This window comes from Dendropsophus ebraccatus, chromosome 2 (assembly GCF_027789765.1).
Source record: "Dendropsophus ebraccatus isolate aDenEbr1 chromosome 2, aDenEbr1.pat, whole genome shotgun sequence".
In the NCBI taxonomy this organism is placed as follows: domain Eukaryota; kingdom Metazoa; phylum Chordata; class Amphibia; order Anura; family Hylidae; genus Dendropsophus; species Dendropsophus ebraccatus.
Genome location: NC_091455.1, coordinates 65071149 through 65093651, shown reverse-complemented (window position 1 = coordinate 65093651; position 22503 = coordinate 65071149). Strand labels below are relative to the sequence as shown.

At 46.9% G+C, this 22503-nt stretch overlaps 1 protein-coding gene across 2 annotated transcripts in view; it reads right to left on the bottom strand.

Moving 5' to 3' along the window:
* Window positions 1–22503, bottom strand: part of KCTD1 (potassium channel tetramerization domain containing 1) — a 71107-nt gene that overhangs the window by 28314 nt on the left and 20290 nt on the right. Inside the window, exon 1 of one of the 2 annotated variants that reach the window (XM_069957674.1) lies at window positions 9287–11292. The exons of the other annotated variant lie outside the window; for it this stretch is intronic. Within the exon in view, the coding sequence (XP_069813775.1) occupies window positions 9287–11050 (1764 nt within the window). The 5' untranslated portion in view covers window positions 11051–11292. Of the gene's footprint in view, window positions 1–9286; window positions 11293–22503 lie in introns of those variants that run through there. 2 annotated transcript variants of the gene reach the window in all.

The following is a 22503-nucleotide window of genomic DNA, read 5'->3' as shown; positions in this document are numbered from 1 at the left end:
TTTACGGGGCTGGCCGAAGATTTCCAAGTAAATGACCTGCCTTAGATCGCTTCGAAACAAGCTAGGGAAGAATAACTGTACTACGGGCGTATGTTTGCGGTGCGTACGCATCCGGCCGCATGTCTATTTTTCCCACGCCCGTAGTTTCAGCCGCACATGTACGGCGGCGTACGATCTACGGACGGATTCATACGCAGTGTGAACATAGCCTTAGGGTGCATTCACACGTACAGGATCCACAGCAGATCTGCTGCAGATTTGATGCTATGTTCAGTTATTTAGATCAAAACTGCTGCGGATCTGTTGCGGATCCGCAGCGATACGGTGTGTGTGAACCTACCCTTAAAGGCATTGTACCTAGATCCCATGACCCTAAGGAAAATTAGTATCTGGTTTGGAAACCACCAAAATAATTACCCAAAAATATAAAAAATAAGGATTAAAGAAGCAGAAAACCAATTCACATACAGCAAGTCCTTTTAGTAGCCAGAAAGCTGCTGGAAAGTGGATATGACTTTCTTTGTAGAGAACAGGAGCTTCTGCACAGTCCTGCATGCTGTGTACCGATAAACTAATAGAGTTGTCCTCACCTGGCAGCTCATCCAGGTATAGAGCAGCATGGGACATGTAGTACTATACAGCAGAGAGGCCAGTCAGTGCAGGCACTTTACAAGTCAAATGTTGTTGGGCTGGATACACATGCTCCAGAGCGGCACTGTCTATGGCACTATATACTGAATGTGGTAGACTGTATACTAAAAGTGACTATGACCTAGTAAAATCTACTGTATGCTGAAAATATCACTACTGAGCTGTTTTTGAAGCAGAATATCGATGTAGGATGGGTATAATGCTTCGATTTTTCAGCCACACAATGTTGTTGTAGTCCAATACATCTTATTACATACAATATAAATACACTGCTACATGAACATAAAGAAAAGAGCCAAACAACTGCAGTAAATGGTCCTTATACAACCCACAGCATTTATCCTATTTTAATCACTTATACCAGTTACCATATGTTTTATGTTGACAGCTCTTTTGTATACAGCTGATGCGACCGCAATGGTATACATTACGTCCTAGGCAGTGCTGATCACAGTGGGATTCATGCCCGATAAGCACACAGTAACCAATGGGCAACCCCAAACCTTGTAACAGTCCAAAACCTGTAGATACACACCAGACCGCTGATAAATTATATGGCTAAGGGCCTCCTTATATTTTAGTCAAAAGTGGTCTAACAGATTTTTATGGTGTATGGCCACTTAAAAGGGTTTTCCAGGCAAAATGGTTTGATTTGCTATCCACAGGATCAGTACAGCGGAGTACCGACGACCTCGCTGATCAGCCACACTATGCAGGGAGTGGGGCCAGAAGCACTTGTCTCTGTTCACCTGGTTACTGCAACTGAACTCCTGTTCACTTTAATGGCAGCTGAGCTGCAGTTACAGGTCGCCACCACTACAAAGTGACCGGAGACAAACTACTTCCTGCCTGTTTCACAGTATAGTATGGGTGCTGAACAGCTGATCGTGGGGATGCCGTGTGTCAGCACCTCAACGATCATGATGAGCTACAGTATTTAATATTCAGTATCTAATAATTATCAATGTGGTTGCACTACAGCATAAGGCTATGTTCATGCACAGTATTTTGGTCATTATTTTTCAACCAAAACCAGAAGTGGATTGAAAATAAAGAAAGGCCATGTTTAAATTTAGTGGATGGCCACCATTTAATGGCAGATAACGGCCGTTATTTCAAAACAGCCCAAAACGTAATAAACAGGCAAGTTTGTGAATTGTAAGTTGTGTGTGCAGTCTCCTTTATTTGTATTTTTGTTACCAGCCAAATCACATGATGGTAAGTCAAAGATAAACTGCACAAACATACTGATCACACACTAAGGCTATGTTCACACTACGTATCTTTCTGGCCGTAGTGCGAACCGCGAATGTACGCACGTAGTTTTGAGGTTGATGCGTTCGCTTGAAAGTATACGATATACGCCCGCACAGTGCACACTACGTATGAGCTTACGGCCGGATCATATACAGCGCTGTGAAAAATGTCCATAGGGATAACAAAACAAATAGTGTATTCTTACCTTTCCACGCTCCTCCAGTGTCTTCCTACAGCATCTTCAGGTGCCCAACTGAGCAATCCCACCTCCACTTCCAAGACAGACTCGTCTGAGTGTGACACTCAGCGGGTTGTAACCCCTAGAAGAGTCCATCCTGGAAGCAGAAGTTGAAGCTGGGGACTCAAAGATGCCATAGGAAGAAACTGGGGAAGCGCAGAAAGGTAGGAATACTGAACAGTAACATATGAAATGTTATTTGCGAGTGAAATACTCCTTAAGGCTATGTTCACACTGCGTATGAATCCATCCGTAGTGCAAACCGCAAATATACGCACATAGTTTTGAGGTTGATGCGTTCCCTTGAAAGTATGCGATATACGCCCGCACAATGCACACTACGTATGAGCTTACGGCCGGATCGTATACGGCGCCGTGAAAAATGAACAAGACCATTGTTTGAGGACGGAAATGTTCCAACTCACGGCCGTGGATTTCCACGCGGTCCCGTACGAAGTACTTATTTCAGCCAAATTGAACTTGATTTTTAGATCCAAAAGGTTCTGTGTGTTTTATTGGGCTGGGCGAAGATTTCCAAGTAAATGACCTGCCTCAGATCGCTTCGAAACAAGCTAAGGAAGCATAACTGTACTACGGGCGTATGTTTGCGGTTCGCCCGCATGTTCGCAATCCAGCCGCATGTCTATTTTTCCCATGGCCGTACTTTCAGCCGCACATGTACGGCTGCGTACGAACTACAGCCGGACTCATACGTAGTGTGAACATAGCCTAATGGTGCATTTACACAGGCAGATTTATCTGACCAATTTTGGAAGCCAAAGTCAGGAATGGACTTGAAAAGACAGGGAATCTCAGTCTTTCCTTTATGACCTGCACCCTGTTTATAGTCTGTTCCTGGCTTTGGCTTCAAAAATCTGTCAGATAAATCTCTTTGTGTAAACGCACCATAAGGGTGCCTTTCCACAGTGAGATTTTTCTGACAGATTTTTGAAGCCAAAGCCAGCAACAGACAATCAACAGAGAACAGGCCATAAAGGAAATACTGAGCTTTCTCCTCTTTTCAAATCCATTCTTGGCCGTGGCTTCAAAAAGCTGTCAGATAAATCTCTTTGTAAAGGCACCCTAAAAAGAGAAGTCAGCGTTTTGTAAAGGCTGGAAGCCTGGAGGGGAGGGGGAAATTTATTACAAGTGCGCACTTACCTCTTCCTGTGCCTGAGGTGGCGCTGGACCCCCGTGATGATGTTACGACTTGGGGGGGGGGGGGGGGGGGGGGGGGGGGAGTGCCTGTTCTGGCTGATAGACTGGCTGCTCAACCAATCAGTGACTGGAGTGGCGTCCCGCCACAGTCACTGACTGGCTGAGCCGCCAGTCCATCAGTCGGTTGTGACGTGGACACCCCGGAGATCCTGGAGCCTGGCGGGGGTCCCAAGGCCGCTCCTGCTGCAGGCACAGGGTAAGGTGAGTTGTTACTTGTAATTTCCCCCCTTCCTGTGACAACTTTTAGAAATCTCCGGACATCCCCTTTAATGTTGTGCAACCAGTTCCCTTCTGTTCACGGCTAGATTAACAAGTGGCGCAGAGAGAGAGGGAAACTGACAGTCCTTCATGGGTGCATCCAGCCCTGTCATCCTCACCACACCTCTGTCACACACTGCCTCTTATGTAGCTGCTTTGCTTTTAACTCAGCGATAAGGAGGAACAGGTAATCTCTGTCGAATTATACTCTGATTCACAAATCAAATTAAAAAAAAAATAAATTAAACAACAGAAAAGAGAGATAAACCTAACAATGCTCTGTGTGTGACAGAAACAGAGGAGAACTGTCAGACATGGAGGGGTTATTCAGCTTCAGCACAGCTAAGCACATTACTACTAGTTAGATATATAAAGACACCAATCTCAATAACAAGATGTTCAGTCCACACGCAGAAAACATTGGCCAATGATTTGCTATAGTTTCTTGAGGCTCAAGAAGAGCCTGAGGGAAGGAATTTGACGTCAGAAGAAGAAGAATAACAACAACCACAGTCATTGACCTCTGATGTCAAATGAGGTGAACAGTAAACCTCAGTGAACCATCACGTGTGCCGAGCGCTGCCAATCAAACGCCCGGGCTCAGCACACATCCACGCCTGGCAGGGAAAGATGACACCCATCGCTTCTCGCCCGGGATCTCTTCTCAGAAATGCTCCACAAGTACAGCACAGCCCTAGCCTTATGGGTTAAACATGTTAATGAATGGCAAGAGAAAACCTGACTGACCAAAGTATTTGTGGAGGTGGACAAGCCCTGTGTATAGGGCAGTAGTGATGCTGGAGCGTACATTGTTAGCTGGGAGGACTGCTGGCCGCCCGCCAAGAGCATTAACAACTCTATAACCAGTTATTAGCTTATTACTCAGGAAAAATCAGGACTGAGCATGTCGCCTATTATTCGCAAAGCCCTGCCACTGCATAGAGCAATGCATCAGCCCTGTCCTCAGGATTCCCAAGCAGGTCACATCTGAGGATAAGTGTGCGGAAGCGCTGAGGAGTCAGCTGAGGACACGGCCTACTAGATTCTCTCTAAGCCATTAAACTGGTTTATCTGTACTGGGAACAACCTGTGGCTGGGAAGCTATACGTCCCGGTACAGGCGCTGCACAGAGACATACAGTCAGTCACAGGATCTGAAGGGATAAGGCTCAGCAAAGTCTGACAGTATATATAATAGGTTATGATTTATGGTAGGATCTGACCTAATGCTATATATACAGAGCTGCCGTATAGACTTACTGATCTTATATACTCATCTATGTACTGAACACGGAGGGCTTAGAGGGAATGTGCTTTTTCACTTCAATAAGGAATGAGAATATAAAACTGGAAGATTTCCTAGAATTACTAGACTAGTTTCACACACGCAGCATTTTTAATGGAATTTTTTTTTTTTTTGCTTCTGCTACTAGATGTTATAGTAGATTGTATTATATAGGAAATGTTTTTGCTCGGTGTCATTTTAGGGATTTATTTATTTTCCACATGTAGCATGGTCTGGGTGCAGCATTTTTCCTTGGGATTCTATACAGACTTGAGAAGTGCATGGGTCTCATCATAGCAGAACTGTATACACAGGGTGTGGGGGCCATGGGCTACACATATACAAACTATAGGCCAGAATTTATTATACACTTCTAGATACAGAATAAAAACACAATTTTCCCCTCAATAGTGAAAATCCTACGCAAAACAAAACCATATAAATTGAAGAAAAAAAAAATGTTCTATGGGAAATAGAACACTTTTTTCCTTTGATTTATACACTTCTAAATGCCCAGACAACCTGGACTTCATCCAGCCAATTCACACCAGCTTGCTGAGAGAAACTAATAGAGTACTATGATAGCCTTTCCTATATTCATTAACCGCCATAGTGTTTAATACCTGTTTAATACAGGTAGATAAAACATAACTGCATTAGTGATTAGTGATCTACTTAATGATTAATACACCTAACACCAGGGGGATGAGAAGTCTTTCAACTAATTATTACAATCCCTTAAAAAAAAAAATGAGCATCCTGTCACCTTCACAGATGAGAATGTGGGGACGGGCATTTGATTGGTCTCATGGCCGATAATCGTCTTGTGTAATAGAAGGCAACGATCAGCCGTCATGAACGATGTCGGCTGATCGTTGCAGTCGTTTGTATTTCAACATGTTGAAAGACAAACGACTAATATAGCAACGATCTGCTGCCACCACACCGCTGCTATCTGCTATAGGCTGCCCAGACGATCTAGCGATCACCCAGACAACCTCCCCCCGCGGCTCCCCACGGCCCCATTTGCACTCAGCCACCCCGTGTAATGGCGCAGCCAGCAAGCAGAGAGCGTGCTGACAGCGGTTGTGTGCTCCTCTCAGTCACCCCGTGTAGTAGGGGCTTTATTCCCAATTCTGACATTACAGCGACACTGTGAAGCTCTTGGACATCGCGTATGGGTGTGATTTTGCCCACACATGATAATCAGGATACACGCCTTCCCCCTCCATATCTTCTGAGCCACAGATGCACAGGAACAGAAGGCATCAGCCATCTTAAGCTCCCAGATAACCCCTTTAAGGAGCCCTTACACCTTATACTAAAGTTGGCAGAACCCACTGCTGCTGGCCTCCACCAAAAGATGATGTCAATGGAAAGAAGGGTCTGGTGGGCTGGATGAATGTTCATGTGTATAAGAAGAGATGACTGCCGACCGGGTTCAGTCGCCAGTTACTGGATACATGGATAGCATTAGTAGGCAACCCTTTAAAGTGACTTTACCACCAGGCCCAGGCTGAAGCACTGGAGGCGGGCCGACCCACCCTTAGTGGAAAGAAACCCCAGCCCCTCCATGACGTGACTCCATTAGAATCAATGGAACCCTATCATAGAGGGGCTAGGGTTTTCTCCCACTAAGGGTGGGTCGGCACGCCTCCAGTGTTTCAGCCTGGGCCTGGTGGTACAGTCACTTTAAATTCATATAAACTACCTAATATAGATGTATGCTACCAAACACCTCCATTTATAATCAGTAATAGAAAATAAAAGGTATATTTTACTGTACTGTTACTGTACATATAGTCTATACGCATGGTGTATATTATCATAAAGCACAAGAAGTGCTGTAGCGTTATACTATATTGTGTTCAGAATTCACAGCTCAGCTTCCATTTTTGAATAAGCAACAGTTAAAGGAGACCAGGGCTGTGACCGGTTGTTGTGAATACTCCAGTTTTTGTTTAACACAGATTGAATGCTTACCTTATGGACTGAGCCATGACCAGTTAGAGGGAATATACACATATCCATGTAGGCTGCACTATAAAAGTGACCTCTTGTACACATCCATATAGGATATATGAAATACATGTCAAAGAGAATCTTATTATAAAAAAGATAAATGCCCCCAATGTGGTTATATCATAACAAGAAGTGATTCACTAGGAATAGGTAACCAACCCTGGCCAAGCTACACCACCTAATCTGGGCTGTATGTGCATTCCCAGCGCTAGGGCCAGTGCCAGGCCATCAGCATCAGGTTAGGAGATCAAACCCCCTGCAATCTCTCGGGGACAAGTTTATTTTGGGTGGACAACCTCTTTCAGTGTGGATCAGTAGACCTATGGTCACCTTGGGCCTTAGGCTGCCTCATACACCCTAGGGTATGTTCACTATACATGTGGAATTTCAGGCAGAAACCGCATCAAAATGCACATGGAATCCGCCTGAAATTCCGCATGTATAAAATGAACATTGTAGATGTACATTGGATTTAATGGGCTTTCCACCCAATTTTTTGGGTGGATTCCATTAGATGAATCCTATAGAAGTCAATAGGGCTTGAATTCTGCTTGAATTCCGCTTAAATTCCTCTGGCATTCTGCTGGAATTCCATTTCAATTCCACTCGAATTCCACTCTTGAATTACTCGCTGAATACTCACCTATTCCTCAGTGTGAACATACCCAAGGGTATACCCTTCCATACAACATAATCAAGATGCTATACTTACCTCACCACGCTCACCCAGTGTCCTCGTCTTTGCAGGGACAGCCCGCTTAGCCAATCACTGGCCGCGTTGTTGTCATGTCTGGCAGCAGGATCAAACAGCGGGGGACCCAAAGACGTTGCAGGAGGACCCCGGAGCAGTGCGGTGAGGTAAGAATAAGCATGTTTATAATGTTGTATGGAAGGGCAGAACTGTCCATAAAAAACAACATAAAAACACAAGAATTCAGATCTGTTTAGCAGATGAGTGTTTAAGGTATAGATCCATATTTACTTATCTATATCACTTATCATTCCAGAAAGTTCCAAAGAAAAGTAACTGCAAATTTAAGCTATGTTCACACTAGAACCATGACTTTTGTTCAATATGAAGCCACTACACCTACTACCCCCAGTGTGTCGGGTAATATGGGGCCTAGTGTGATGTGAGCAGCTCTACTCTCTTCAGTAAAGATGGTACTATGTGTGGACTGCTTTATTTCCCTGTGTAACTGGTACTATAAGGACACAATTTGTGGTCTGCTATAATTAGGCACAGTGTGTGGGTAGGTGTACTTCCTTTCGTGTAGCTGATACAAAGTGGGCATAGTTGTCCATATCTGCTGACACACTGTGCCCACTTAGTACTAGTTACACAGAGGGAAGTATAGCTGCCCATAGGTTGTGCCCACATAGTGCCAGCTTAACCAAGTATAGCTGACTACACATGGTGTTCCTAAGTAGCTACTCACACATTGTGCCAATGTAGCTTAACTGAGGAAAGTATAGCTGATGACACGCTGTGCCTACTCAGCACCAGTATTACTGTCCAGTTACTTGGTGGGCATGGTGTGTCAGTAGCTATACTTCCTTTACTGAAGCTGGCATTATGTAGGCACAATGTGTGGACAGCTATACTTTCCCAAAAGTAGTCAGTTCTCCCCTCATTTTTCACAGCTTTTTTTCTGTAAAATTCTCACAAAATATTGTACAAACGGCAATTTGCTCAAAAAGTTGCGACTTTTTGGCTTCTACACTACTTTATTTTTTGCAAAAATTTACTCCAGCCCAGACTACATTTAGACCCTTGCTTTCAGGAAACTGTTAGCTATATATGAACAACTTGGGTTATTTTTATAAAATTGGTGCAGGTACATGTAGAACTGGTAAAAGAGTCTGAAAAATTACTACAATGTGAGTTGCCACCAGTGTGTGTTGGCAGCTAGACTACCCCCAGCTAAGCTGGTACTATGTAGGTACTACACGTCAGCAGCTATACTTCCTTCGTTGTAGCTGATACTTTAGGGACACAGTGTGTGGTCAGCTATACCCCTCTCAGTAAAGCTGGTACTATGGGGGCACAATGTGTGGGCAACTATGTGAAGTTACACTGAATGATAAGCGAATGACTAACCATGACTTTACACAAAGCCATTATCGATATATACATTTTTTGCATGATAATTGTCCCGTCTAATAGGACCCTTAGTTATGCTGGTACTATGTGGGTACAATATGAGAGTAGATATTAGTGACTGGCACTATAGTGTGTGGTCAGGTCTACTTAGTTAAGCTGACACTATGTAGGCATTACATGTGGGAAGCTATCCTCCCCTTATTGTGGCTATCTGTACCACCACCACCACAGGAAGAGTCGGAGAGTTGAGTTACCTGTACAGGTGAGAGCACTGCCGGGGAGGTGACCGCAGGGGAGGCCGCCAGCACCATGTGACCATTGGTCTCTGGACAGGGGGGCTGAGAGTCGTTCTTGACAGATACCAGCAGGACACAGTCCGAGGGCTCCACAGGCCGCACACATAGTCTCTTAGGAGAAGGTGGGCTGTACGTTTCTCCAGGTGGGTTGGCCTCATAAAGCGGCCGCTTGGTGGGAAGCTCGGGCTTGAGGTCAGGCACGTTACTGGGCTTGGGTAGAATGTAAGAGTTGCCAGTGGCTTGTGGTGACTTGTGCCTGGTACCATTCATACTGTCCATGAAGTAGGGGGGCCCCAGCTTGGTGCCAATGCCGGCTATGCTGTTGAGCGTAGCCACGGACACGGCACCGATGCAGTGATTGGTGTAAGTCTTGGAGAGTTTGGCGGCTTTGGAGAGCATCTGCATGCGGGTGCCCAGAAGGTTCTTCCCAATGGCCTTGTTCTCGTACCAGGTGACGTCGGCCTCGCTGCAGTGGTCCCGGGGCCGCTGGAAGAAGGCTTTACACAGGGGATTGCGCTTGGCCAGGTACTTGACAAAGCTGGCATAGGGGCAGAACTCTGTGCCAGTCTCGTACATACGGGGCAGGTTCTCCTCGTCGCTATCTGTCGTGGCGGCTCCACCGGGTGCTCCGCGCTTTTTGCCCCAAGACGAGGAGCGCGATTTGTGGTAGGGCCCCAACGCCTTGAAGTAGACGAAGCGGCGGCCATCCTCGTCCATGGCCAGGCCAAAGGAGTCCTCCTCCAGCTCCCTCTGGTTCTCCCGGCCCCGGGTGCAGAAGTACATGCACGTCTCAAACCAGACCTTGTTGAGGAGCCCGAAGGGGGTGGAGGCGCTGAAGACGCAGGAGGTGTAGAGCTTCCGCAGGTCCGCGCGGGTGATCGCCTGCTTCTGCACCACCGGCCCCGCGCCCTGCTCCTCCAGCTTGCGGATGACCGCCGCCAGGGTGAGGTTGGCGCTCCGCAGCTCGGGGTCCTTGGTCAGGTCCAGGGTGCGGCAGTAGGGCGGCTCGTTCAGGTAGCGGTTGAGGGACGAGCGGATGCTGATGAGGGAAGACTTGCTGTACAGCTGGCCGCTCTTGGAGCGAGCCTCGGCGTAGAAGGAGCGCAGCACCCGGCACAGCGCCTCCTTGTCCATGCTCTCGAAGTCCGGGCTCTGCGCCTTCTCGCTCAGGTACTCCCGGAAGATGCGCACCGCGTAGCGGGTGGCCAGGCGGGTGTTCTCGCTCAGCCGGGCTCGCTCGGGCCGCTCGGAGGAGGGGGATCCCGCACAGCCGGCTCCGTCCATGCCGCCCCCGGCAGCCCCGAGCTGCAGCAGCATGGGCTCCACATCGTCCGCCACCATGCCGGGGCGCAGGCCGGGCGGCAGCAGCGGGCGCTGGGAAGGGGGATGCGGGGGGATGCCGGGCGGCCGGCCGTAGGGGTTCTCCAGCAGCGCCCCGTCCTCCCACTCCAGCTGGATCTCATCCTCCTCCTCCAGCTCCTCATCCTCCTCCAGCAGCAGCAGCTCGTCGTCCTCATCATCCCCGGTGATCTGCACCTCCTGGATCTCATCATCATCATCATCATCCTCCTCCTCATCTTCATCTTCCTCCTCTTCTTCTTCCTCCTCCTCGCCCGCGCTGCCCGGCTGCATGCGGTGCTGAGCCGCCCGGGGCTGGGCATGTAGGGGGTCGCTGTCTGCGGTGCCCGGGTTGCAGTCGCCGCTGCCAGGCATCCTCGCCATATTGCCTCTTTATTCCCCTCTGCCTGCTGTGTATACGAGGCTGTGCCGCCTCTCTCTGCCAGTCCCCGGGCCGGGCGCATGCGCTATATTGGACCGCGGCTGCCTGGGTGTAATGACCTTCACAGACCGGGGGGAGGGGACGGGGAGGACGGGGGGCGGGCGGACGGGGGAGGGGGCAGCGCACGGCTCCGCTGTTGTTATTATTACCGCACACGTGGAGGGAGGATGCTGCCCGGGCACTGCCAGCCTCTGCACCAGCCACCCTGCACGGGCACTGCCAGCCTCTGCACCAGCCACCCTGCCCGGGCACTGCCATCCTCTGCACCAGCCACCCTGCCCGGGCACTGCCAGCCTCTGCACCAGCCACCCTGCCCGGGCACTGCCAGCCTCTGCACCAGCCACCCTGCCCAGGCACTGCCATCCTCTGCACCAGCCACCCTGCCCGGGCACTGCCAGCCTCTGCACCAGCCACCCTGCCCAGGCACTGCCAGCCTCTGCACCAGCCACCCTGCCCGGGCACTGCCAGCCTCTGCACCAGCCACCCTGCCTGGGCACTGCCAGCCTCTGCACCAGCCACCCTGCCTGGGCACTGCCAGCCTCTGCACCAGCCACCCTGCCCGGGCACTGCCAGCCTCTGCATCAGCCACCCTGCCCGGGCACTGCCAGCCTCTGCACCAGCCACCCTGCCCGGGCACTGCCATCCTCTGCACCAGCCACCCTGCCCGGGCACTGCCAGCCTCTGCACCAGCCACCGGGCACTGCCAGCCTCTGCACCAGCCACCCTGCCCGGGCACTGCCAGCCTCTGCACCAGCCACCCTGCCCGGGCACTGCCAGCCACCCTGCCCGGGCACTGCCAGCCTCTGCACCAGCCACCCTGCCCGGGCACTGCCAGCCTCTGCACCAGCCACCCTGCCCGGGCACTGCCAGCCTCTGCACCAGCCACCCTGCCCCGGCACTGCCAGCCTCTGCCCCAGCCACCCTGCCCGGGCACTGCCAGCCTCTGCACCAGCCACCCTGCCCGGGCACTGCCAGCTTCTGCACCAGCCACCCTGCCTGGGCACTGCCAGCCTCTGCACCCGCCACCTTGCCCAGGCACTGCCAGCCTCTGCCCCAGCCACCCTGCCCGGGCACTGCCAGCCACTCTGCCCGAGCCTCACACAGGGGGCTCCACATTATGCTGCCATGTGGTACAGTCCTGTCATAGATTACTGCCTGCCATCCCTGTGCCACTGCTGTGCCCAGCTCCTGCCTGCTGCCCTCATGGCTCTATGGACAAAGCCTCATCCCATGGTGGAAACAACCACCACAGGGGCCCCCATCCAGGGATATGGACTTTGCTTCAGCCTATGGGGAGTCTAGCACCTACTTCACAGTAAGATGTGTACATCAGGACCCCCAGCCAGACACCCCTACAGAGCACTCTTATGGCACCACATATACTGTAGCTTCCCATTACTGCATGTAGTCTCAGGCTCTGTTCACACTTTTCATGGGAGGGAAGGGGAGTATTTCCTAAGGATTTGTTTAAGAACTCCGACATATCCCAACCACATCCAGGGGCAGATATCCTAGCATTGTCGGACACTATTCTACCCTATACAGCTGTGCTCACACACAGTATTTTTAGCCAAATCCAGAAGTGTAGCCAAAAAAGAAAAACTAGAACAGAAAGATTCCCCCCCCCCTGCTCTTTTTGGCCAAAATAACTGACCGGATTTGGCCGGCACCAGGAGTGGGTGTAAAACACAGGGGGGGGGGGGGGGGGGGGGAAGCGCTGCGGAATCTGTTGGCGCTATACAAATAAATATCATTATTATTATTATTTATAAAAAAGGTGCAGATCTTCCCATTGTAGTTTTTGTGTTATTTTCACTGGAAATGACTGGCGGAATATTCTGTGTGACCCCGGCTCTATACCTAGAGATATCAGTTCCTTCTTGTTCTACTTCTGTTATTGGAAGCAATAGAAAGCATTGGTGTCATCATGTGTACCTGTGTCCCCTGTCCCATGATAGGAGTCACAGGAGCGCACATACACCCTGCACTGATCATAAGATGCCATAATCGCTTTATTATACAGAGATCTGCTGCACATAGGGGCGGTTCATGTAAATGACGGTGTGCCACTATGTAGTGTCAGAATCTGAGCACTTGGCAGAGAAGCCTCTCATTCTGGGAGAGATCTCATCCTATAGGACTATTCTGACTGCAGGTATAACACAGCACTGAGCGCCCATATATACATATATACAATGGACACATGCACAGGATCGGAGCCATTACTGACAAAGTCCAGATGTCTTACAGAATTGCCATAGATGTGACTCATTGCCAGAATGCCCTCCATTCTGCACAGCGGCCCCAAGCAGTGCGGCTTTCCTTTCTACATACTCCAAGTAGGGATTAGACTAGTATTTTATGAATATGTAACCATGTCGGGTTCGCTGTTTGTTATCGTTGAGCGTCATGTATTAGTTTCATCATCACGTTTTTTCCCTACAATTACATTGAGACCACAGAGAATCATTTTACCACTAATCCGCCAGCACCTTGCCTTTGCTTTTTTTCAATTGTATAAAATATCTTAGCTGCCTAAACAGTTGTTGCTTATTTTTTCATTTAAAAGGGTACTCCAGAGGGGAAAAAAATGATCTGGCATCAGCAAGTTATACAGATTTGTAAATTTTTTTCTATTTAAAAATCTCAAGTCTTCCAGTACTTATCAGCTGCTGTATGTCCTGCAGGAAGTGGTGTTTTCTTTCCAGTCTGACACAGTGCTCTCTGCTGCCACCTTTGTCTGTGATGGGAACTGTCCAGAACAGGAGCAAATCCCTATAGAAAACCTCTCCTGCTTTAGACAGTTCCTGTCTGGGACAGGGATGGCAGCAGAGAGCACTGTGTCAGACTGGAAAGAATACCACTTCATGCAGAACATACAGCAGCTCATAAGTACTGGAAGGCTTAAAGAGGACCTGTCACCCCCGGTGCTGGGGTGACAGGCTCCCGACCCCCCGCTAGCGCCCCTCATACTTACTTGATCGCGCCGGGTCCTGCTTCTTCGGCCGATCCTGGGACGGAGATATCCCCGCGGCAAGCCCGGTGTGTGCACCGCTGAGATGAGTGTGACGCTCATAGAGAATGAATGGAGCGTCGGCGCGATCAAGTAAGTATGAAGGGCTCTAGCGGGGGGTCGGGAGCCTGTCCTCTTTAATATTTTTAAATAGAAGTAAATAACAAATCTATAAAACTTTCTGACACCAGTTGATTTGAAAACCTTTTTTCCAGAGAACTCCTTTACCATTGGAACCTCTGGGTGCTATACATTGGCCCGGATTGTTGATGGTATATGTTAAGTAATACTCCCGACACATACAGTACACCTGACGGACGGCTTCAGCAGAACAATTTGCAGTTATTTCATGTTCTCACTGCCAATTTTCTACACAGGATAGTGACAGAAAGCTCTTAGACTATGTTCACACAGTATTCTGGTCAGTATCAGTAACCAAAACCAGGTGTAACCAATAGAAAGAACTATAATGGGAGGATCTGTACTGTACTGTATCTATGTCTATGAACCACTCCTGGTTATAACTAAGGTACACTGTGTACAAGGTGAAAGCTTCTTCCCTCTTATTTAACATGCTCAACATATTGGAAAAAATGCCTAGAGGCAAAACTGGCATAAAACGCCTCAATAAAGTATTTCCAACCATACAAATGATTTGCAAATTATCTATGTGAGTCCTACACATTCCCAGCACTTCCCAGCATGACGGCTTCAGTCTTCTCCATAGGTTTAGGATTTGTTCATACATCTACATACATGTCATGTCTGTACAGAAAATACAGAAGCAGATATTAAAAGCAATGGGAGCACTGAGAAACACTCCTAATGCATGGCAAATACATGTCACATAAAAAGCCCTGAAAACACTCAAGAAAAAGAAGCTTCAAAAATTGTTTGCAAGAAGAAAAACGCCCCCAAACTACCAGCGGAAAATGTGTATTTCTGAAGCACTTATGGCTTGGAATACACATGTAATTGTCTGCTCTTATGCAGGGTTTATCTTGCCTGATATTTCTCCTTACCGTACTCATCTTTAGGGTATGGGCCTGAAATCACTTTCTCATTGCAGGCAGTTCTATATACTGGAGAATAACAAGATATAGGCATGTTTCATCTATATGTGGTAGATTGCACCTTACACTTAGAGGTCAGGGGAATACGCCTCCTATGTGATTTGTCTATCTCTGACTGGCTACAGACTAAAGCCCCTATTACACGGCGATGAGAGGGAGCAAGCGAGCGCCAACCTGTCAGATAAGCGCTTGCTCGCTCCTAGTTCCCCGCTCACTGGCCAACAGGGAGCGGGTAAGAGCAGGGTGGGCTGCCCGGGTGATCACTAGATCGTCCGGGCAGCCCAAAAAAGATAGGGGCGGTCTGCTGCCACTGCTCCTATTACACGGAGTGACAGCAGCATATCCCTGCTATCATGCTCATTGATTTTTCAACATGTTGAAAGACAACGATCAGCCGACATCGCGGTCTTCTATTACACAAAACGATTATTGGCCGAATACGGAGGATAATTGCTTCGTGTAATAGGGCCTTTAGGCTATGTTGACACAAGTGTATCCTTTTTTGTCAAGAACAAAAAGCCGTTATTGCCGATTATAACAGCCGTTCTTGTCAAAAAAAGAATACACTCTGTAGAATTGTATGGGGAACAGCGGCCACTGTGCACACAATGTATTACACAACGTCATTGTATTGAGGTCAATGGTTAATTGGATTGCAGGCACACCCAAATGTGCCCACATTCCAATTATAATAAAATGATGTTCATTCGGCCGATACTGCAGTAACGGTGGGGTGAACATGTCAAACAGCCGTTGTTCTTACATAGTGTGAACATAGCCTAAAACAGCGATTCCCAAACAGGGTGCCATGAAAACCTGCAGCATACTGGTGGGCATGATGACACATTCCTTTTAAGCATCCCTAGAAGCAGCAGCTGCACAGCTTCATGGGATGCCCCGCTCAATGTAACACCAATGCAGTGGCTGAACATTGAAGTGAAGAGAATTGAGGAGTGGGAACTGTCAGCATGCTAGCCCTCTGATTCATTCTCATAGGCTGCTGGCGAGGAGTGCTGGGGCAATAATATGACCTCATCGCACCTGCTGGAGGATGCCTTCCCCACCGCTCACAGACGGGAGGCCAGAATAGAGACCTGTTCCATGCCCAGAGTAGGTGAGTATTATGTTTTGTTCTTTTTTTTTTTGTGTGTGTGCACAGCACATTTTACTATAGGGCACAGCAGGAGCATTATTATTATGGGGAGCATTGCAGGGGGGGGGGTGATCATTTTACTATGGGGGTGTTTAGTGGGACCTTGTCATTGAGAGTGGACTAGACATTCTTTTCACCAATAAATAAATAATAAAACCAAATTGTACATGGCAGTTTTTTGGCAGCAGTCAGATGTTAGCTGGGAGTCAATGGAGAACTATGACACAATACCCATAGTATGTTTTGGGGTTTGGTGTTTTTACCCCAAAGATATTGGGTGTTTTTCTGCTCTTTTGCAGTTCTGCGAAGTTGCAGCAGGCCATGCGTTTACCTTTTTCTCCCCAAGAAATAGTGGTGTTTTTCTTCCAATAGACTTCTACAGAGGAGGGAAAAAATGCCATGTCTGTAGGCATATTGGTGTTTTCTTCCCCAATTCTTCTATAAAAATTCTGGAATCGTATGATGAAATGATCACATGACTTGTAATGAGAAAAAAAAACACGAGGGATAAAATGCCAGAAAAAAATACCAGAAAGCAGGTAAAACTACAGGCAGTTCTTTGGATGTTTTGTCTGCCCAAAAAGAAAATAGCCTTGGGGTGGCATAAGACAGTCCTCTATGGAGTGTCTCAGCATACACCTGACACTAATCCTGAATAGAGAGAAACACATCTGCATGGGCCATCTATGTTGGTGGAATAGTGGGTTGGGCGAGTAAAACTGTGGGAGCAGTTACATGAAAGGGTTCAGGGTGTTCTAATAAATCACGACTAAATAACAGGTTGCAGTGCCAATCCGATGCATCGAAGAACAGCAGGAAATGTTTGTGTATGACGAGCCAAAGGCGGAAATTATCTGGTCTCTGAATTAAAATAATACGTGCAGAAGCAGGTCAACTCAACTGATAAGGGCCAATAAGTGTCCGTTCTTCTTTAGTATTGCAAAGAGGACTTATGGGGTGTGTGATCAACAAGGGTTACTAAGGGCTTGTGCATATGGCTGTATAACAGCACCAGTGAATGCAGCAACAAATCAAAGGAGTGTTTATTTCACCGGAGTGCGACGTTTCGGCTCAACAATAGGAGCCTTTCTCAAGCAAGTCGAAACGTTGCACTCCGGTGAAATAAACACTCCTTTGATTTGAAGAGCTGTCTGTTGCTGCATTCTCTGGATTGACACAAACCTGGGTCCAGTTTGATGAGGCAAGCACTACATGATAATTTTCCCATCTACCTGTGCTGCTGCTACTGCTGTAAGTGTATAACAGCACCATACATCCTCAGGCAATGTTCACACAACATATGTTTTACATAAATCATGGCCCATGTTGCAGTATACAACAACGGCCGTGATTTATACAAAACATGCATTGCATTTGAATGAATGCAATCCCGGCCGTAGCGTATACACATAGGGCCACATGTATCATCCGGCGAATGGATGATTTTCGGCGGAAAGTGCCGATTTGCGTCTTTTTTTAAGCAAAAATGGCGGATTTGCGAATAAAATATTCGCAAATCGGCACTTTCCGCCGAGTACGCCAGGGGGCGGAAAAGGGGCGGAGAGTGGGCGGAACGGAGGGCGCGGACTCAGAGTCCGCGCGATTTATCATCCGTTCCGCCAAAATGTACGCCGAAAACCTACTCCAGTCCTCAGCTGGCGTAGGTTTTCGGCGGTGCGCAACGGTGCGCACGGGATTTATGTAGAGGCAGTCCGCCTCTACATAAATCTCCGTAGCGCCGGAGCTGCGGGGGCATTTTTACGTCCGGCGTAAAAAACGCCGGACTTAATAAATGCCTCCCATAGTATATGCTCTGGCCTGGATTCCATCTGGCCGCACAAAGACATGTCAGTTCCTCACAATGGAGGATGTGGCTCCGGCTGAACGCTCCATTGTGTGCAATGGTAAATTGGGATGCGGGGGCACACGGATGCGCCGGCATCCCAATTCATCAGAAATGAAGATCATCCAGCCGGTACTACAGTAACGGCTGGGATGATCTTCTCTGACATTGGCCGCTCCGTGACCCGGACGGGTCACAGAACAGCCGGTGTCTTACAACATGTGAACATGGCCTCAGGCTGTAACATGGTGTAGCGTATAGGGCATTCCTGGAGCTCCATATGCCACGGATTTAAAAACAAATAACTGCATGCCGATGGCGCCTGACCCGCTTGTGTGTATAAGCCCCCAGGGTCAGAATGGATATTTTAAGGATAAAGGCAAAATGACCATTACCCATGTGAACAACGGCCGTTTTTTTGCATTGACTTTAATGCAACACATTTCTCTATGAAAAGTACATCCATTTTCATTGAAAACAGCAGCCGTTATTTATGACTGGATTGTCATTAGTTCTTGCTCTCGTGAAAATAACAATAAAAAGAGAATTGATTAAAATATATAGCCAGAAAAAGGAGGTGCGCAGCTGCAGGGAGACATCAGTACTTAAAAGCGTCACTGTCATTATAACTTTCAAAATCTAAATCAACAGTAGATAAAGCAAGTTTGCAATATACATTCTTTTTATTTTTTTTTGTTATCATGCTGTAAAACAAAGATGAACTTCAAAAATCCGGGTCCAGTCTCCAGAAGACAGATTTTCAGTTAAAAAATAGACTAAATATTGGCATTCCGGCCAGTACAGAGAGTCACGGCTCAATGTGTCTATCAGTCACATGACTGCCTTCTCTCTGTGAGCGCTCAGATGGCCTGGGATACACAGGACTTCCTGTTTCCTGACTGTTTCTTGTTTTTTGAGAAAAAAAAAAAAAAGAGTCAGTGCTGTGTTTTCCATGATAACTAAAAAAAACAATGAATGTAAATTGTAAACTTTCTTTATATCACATCTACTGCTGTTTTAGATTTTGAAACTTATAACAACAGTGACACTTTAACATTAGCAAACACACCCTTATCCGGCTCCAACATACAACCCTCTCCACGTTTCCCAGACAGAATAACAGTGTGTTCAAAATGCCCAACACAAAAACCTACTTGAATAGGGCATTAGATTATAAAGCCACTTATTGGAAAATCAGGCCAATACTAGAAATTGTTCAAATTGTTCTACTTTTCCATGAATGGTTAGCAGTGGCTTCTCCAGACATCTTCATCTCCAACCTTAAAGCGAATGTACCATTAGGTACATTTGCTTTAAGTGTTTCAAATCAATAGAGCAGCGCCGGTGCCGGGAAGCTGGATCCGCGGTCCTTTTTTTTGAACCGCGGCCCGGTTCCTGCGCACAGTACCGGTCTATTACCAGACACCAACCCAGGCTGAAGCACTGGAGGCAGGCCAGCCCACCTCCAGTGGGAGGAAACCCCCTCCCCTGTGTGACATGGCTCCATTCGAATCAACGGAGCCGCATCACAGAGGGGCAGGGTTTTCCTCCCACTGCGGGCGGGCCTGCCTGCCTCCAGTGCTTCAGCCCGGGCCATTCTATTGATATGCAACACTGAGGGTACATTCGCTTTAAAGCGTAACTGTCATTTCAGGGTCATTTTTCTGAAAACATTAAATATCAACAGTACAAGCGATTTTAAGAAACTCTGTAATAGGTTTTATGTACTAAAAGAGTTTCCTTCTGGACTGAAAAAGCAATTTCCCAGCCTCCCCCCTCACATCAAATGAAGCAGGATTTCTGTCTCCATTATGTGGCTATGGAGAGGGGAGGGGCTGTTAGGAGTGACTGAGCACGGAGGATTTCTGCAAAGCACAACACCCTGCAATCTGCATAGATAAGCACTGACCTTTCTGACCCCAGAATCCTGCGGTTTAGGTGCCCAGAGAGTCTACAAACAGCTGACCTTCATGTCACCTCTTCCTGCTCCCTCATCTCCCTCGGCCCCTCCCCCCTTCATATACTTACAATGGAGAGAGCAGAACCTGTCTTCATTGGCTTCTCTGTAATGAAGACGTGTTTGCCTGATAATGCACAGATAAGAAGTCAGGGGGGGGGAGGCTGGGAGATTGCTTCTTGAGTACAGAAGGAGGCTTTTTTGGCTGATGAAACCTATTACAGAGTTTCTTAAAATCGCTTATACTACTGATTTCTGCAATAAATAAAAAAAACGACAGTTACGCTTTAAGACTATTTTTGGGGTAGGTAGGATTTTTAATAAGCAGCATAACAAAATTCTTTACTCGGTGGCAGACATTCCTAGAAACACACTACCAATAATAATATTTATCTGTATAATGCCAACAGATTCCACAGTGCTACCTATTAGATCCCTGACTGGCAATGTTGGTGCGAGGAGGGACAATGATCATTCATATGTCACTCCCAATAAGTTTGGTCCACATTGTGATAGGAGGTATATGTCACAATCACCAATATGTACCCTTGTTAAATGGTACAATGTCTATGATTGAATGCACATGTTATTGGTTTTTATTTTTCCTTTTTTTTTTTTGTTTATTCCTTTTCTGGAATGTTCATTACAATGAAAATTGTCAGCAAACTTTGTACACTAGGGCCCATTCACACTGAGCAAAAGAGGTAGAATTTCAAGCAGAGCCTACACTGCTTGGAATTCCCCCTGTGCCATTGATTCAATGGGATTTCTTGCACCCCTCTGTTCAAAAAATCCCATTGAAACAATGGGACAGGCAGTATTTCAAGCGGTGTCCGCGTCACAAGCTCCGCTTGAAATTCCACCTCTTGTGCACAGTGTGAATGGGCCCTAAGGGTTTAAGGCAGATTTGGGGGTTTATTTATTTGGTGTTCTTTAAATCTAAATGACATGCTCTTACCCGCTTAGGTCCTTTACTAGGCACAGAGATGGAACTATTCAATACCTTTAACAGGGCCCTCTACAATCTGGCACCAAGGCACGAGGCTTAACTGAGAATGGGTGTGGCCTTTGTGGACGTGGTGTGGCTTAAACACAATTGCATCAAGATTCACAAACATTTTAGATTTACAATTCCTATGTTAAACATACTTTTAGCTATTTTTTTCACCTGTTTGTTTTACGATCTAGATTATAAAAGGACAGACGAGTTTGATGTCCAAAGGAAATCACTGATCAGTGATTTCCTACAGTTTGGACGCCAGACTCATCTCTGCTCATTATCATAATTAGCGCAAGGCAAAAAAGGGCTTTCTGTACATCGCAACACCAGAGTGGCGCCCCCGGTCCCCAGATCATAGCAACTAAATAATAGCATGACTTCCTGCATTGTTCAGTTCCAATTTTCCATTCACAGTTGTTAAAATAAATAAATAAATAAATAAAATGGGCCAGACAATTCTTTTAATTGAAGTTCAAAGATTAACAACTTTTCACAGTGGAAGCATAAACAGTCCAAAATTAAAGTAGTTTGTATCTAGTAACCATTACACCAGCCATACACTTTTCATAGTGAACTTACATAAGTGCTGTCTCTCTCATTTTCTCTATATCCACATGCACTCAGCATGACCTCTGGTAGCAGCTCATCCCTAAGAAACAGGGGACCAGGTATATTTTACAACAGATGTTGAACCTGTCAGGCTGCCGCCATATACATTATATTTGTACATATTCTTATTGTTTAATTACATACAACAATTTTGAGACTTTTCAGATGATAGACAGATACCGTTTTTCCAGTTTGCTTTAAAGAATTGTATGGTTCCAAGGACAACATCCCCAGTGGCTGATAAATGGACAGTCTAGTAATTGCACTTGTTCTTCCAATTTTGATGGTAATTGTTATTGTATGTGTAAACTTTATTCTCCCTGTGGGTCAGTGCCATTACATAGACTGTAATATATCCATGCTTTGCTTCAGGGTACTCCAACTCATGAAACATGGTCTGAAAGTACAAGAGTCCTATATACTTATAGTTCTGCAACAGAAATTCAAGTACTGGGAACCACTAAACACAAAATAGACACACTGCATCAGACAGTATGTTTTCCTGATGAGCACTGAGACTTCGCTTCTGTCAAATTCTAGAAAACTCGAAACAAAACTTAGTCCCAAAATAATGAAATATCCACTATGGATCTAATTAGTAACAACATCAAAACAACAGCGTAAAGTTTCTCCAGCCACACAACACAATACTTGATGGTATAACTTTCAGGACTTAGTTTCAAGCCAGAAAGCTCTCTGTAGAATTCTGAAAATTTAAAATATAGAAACTAAAAAGTGACAGCAGAA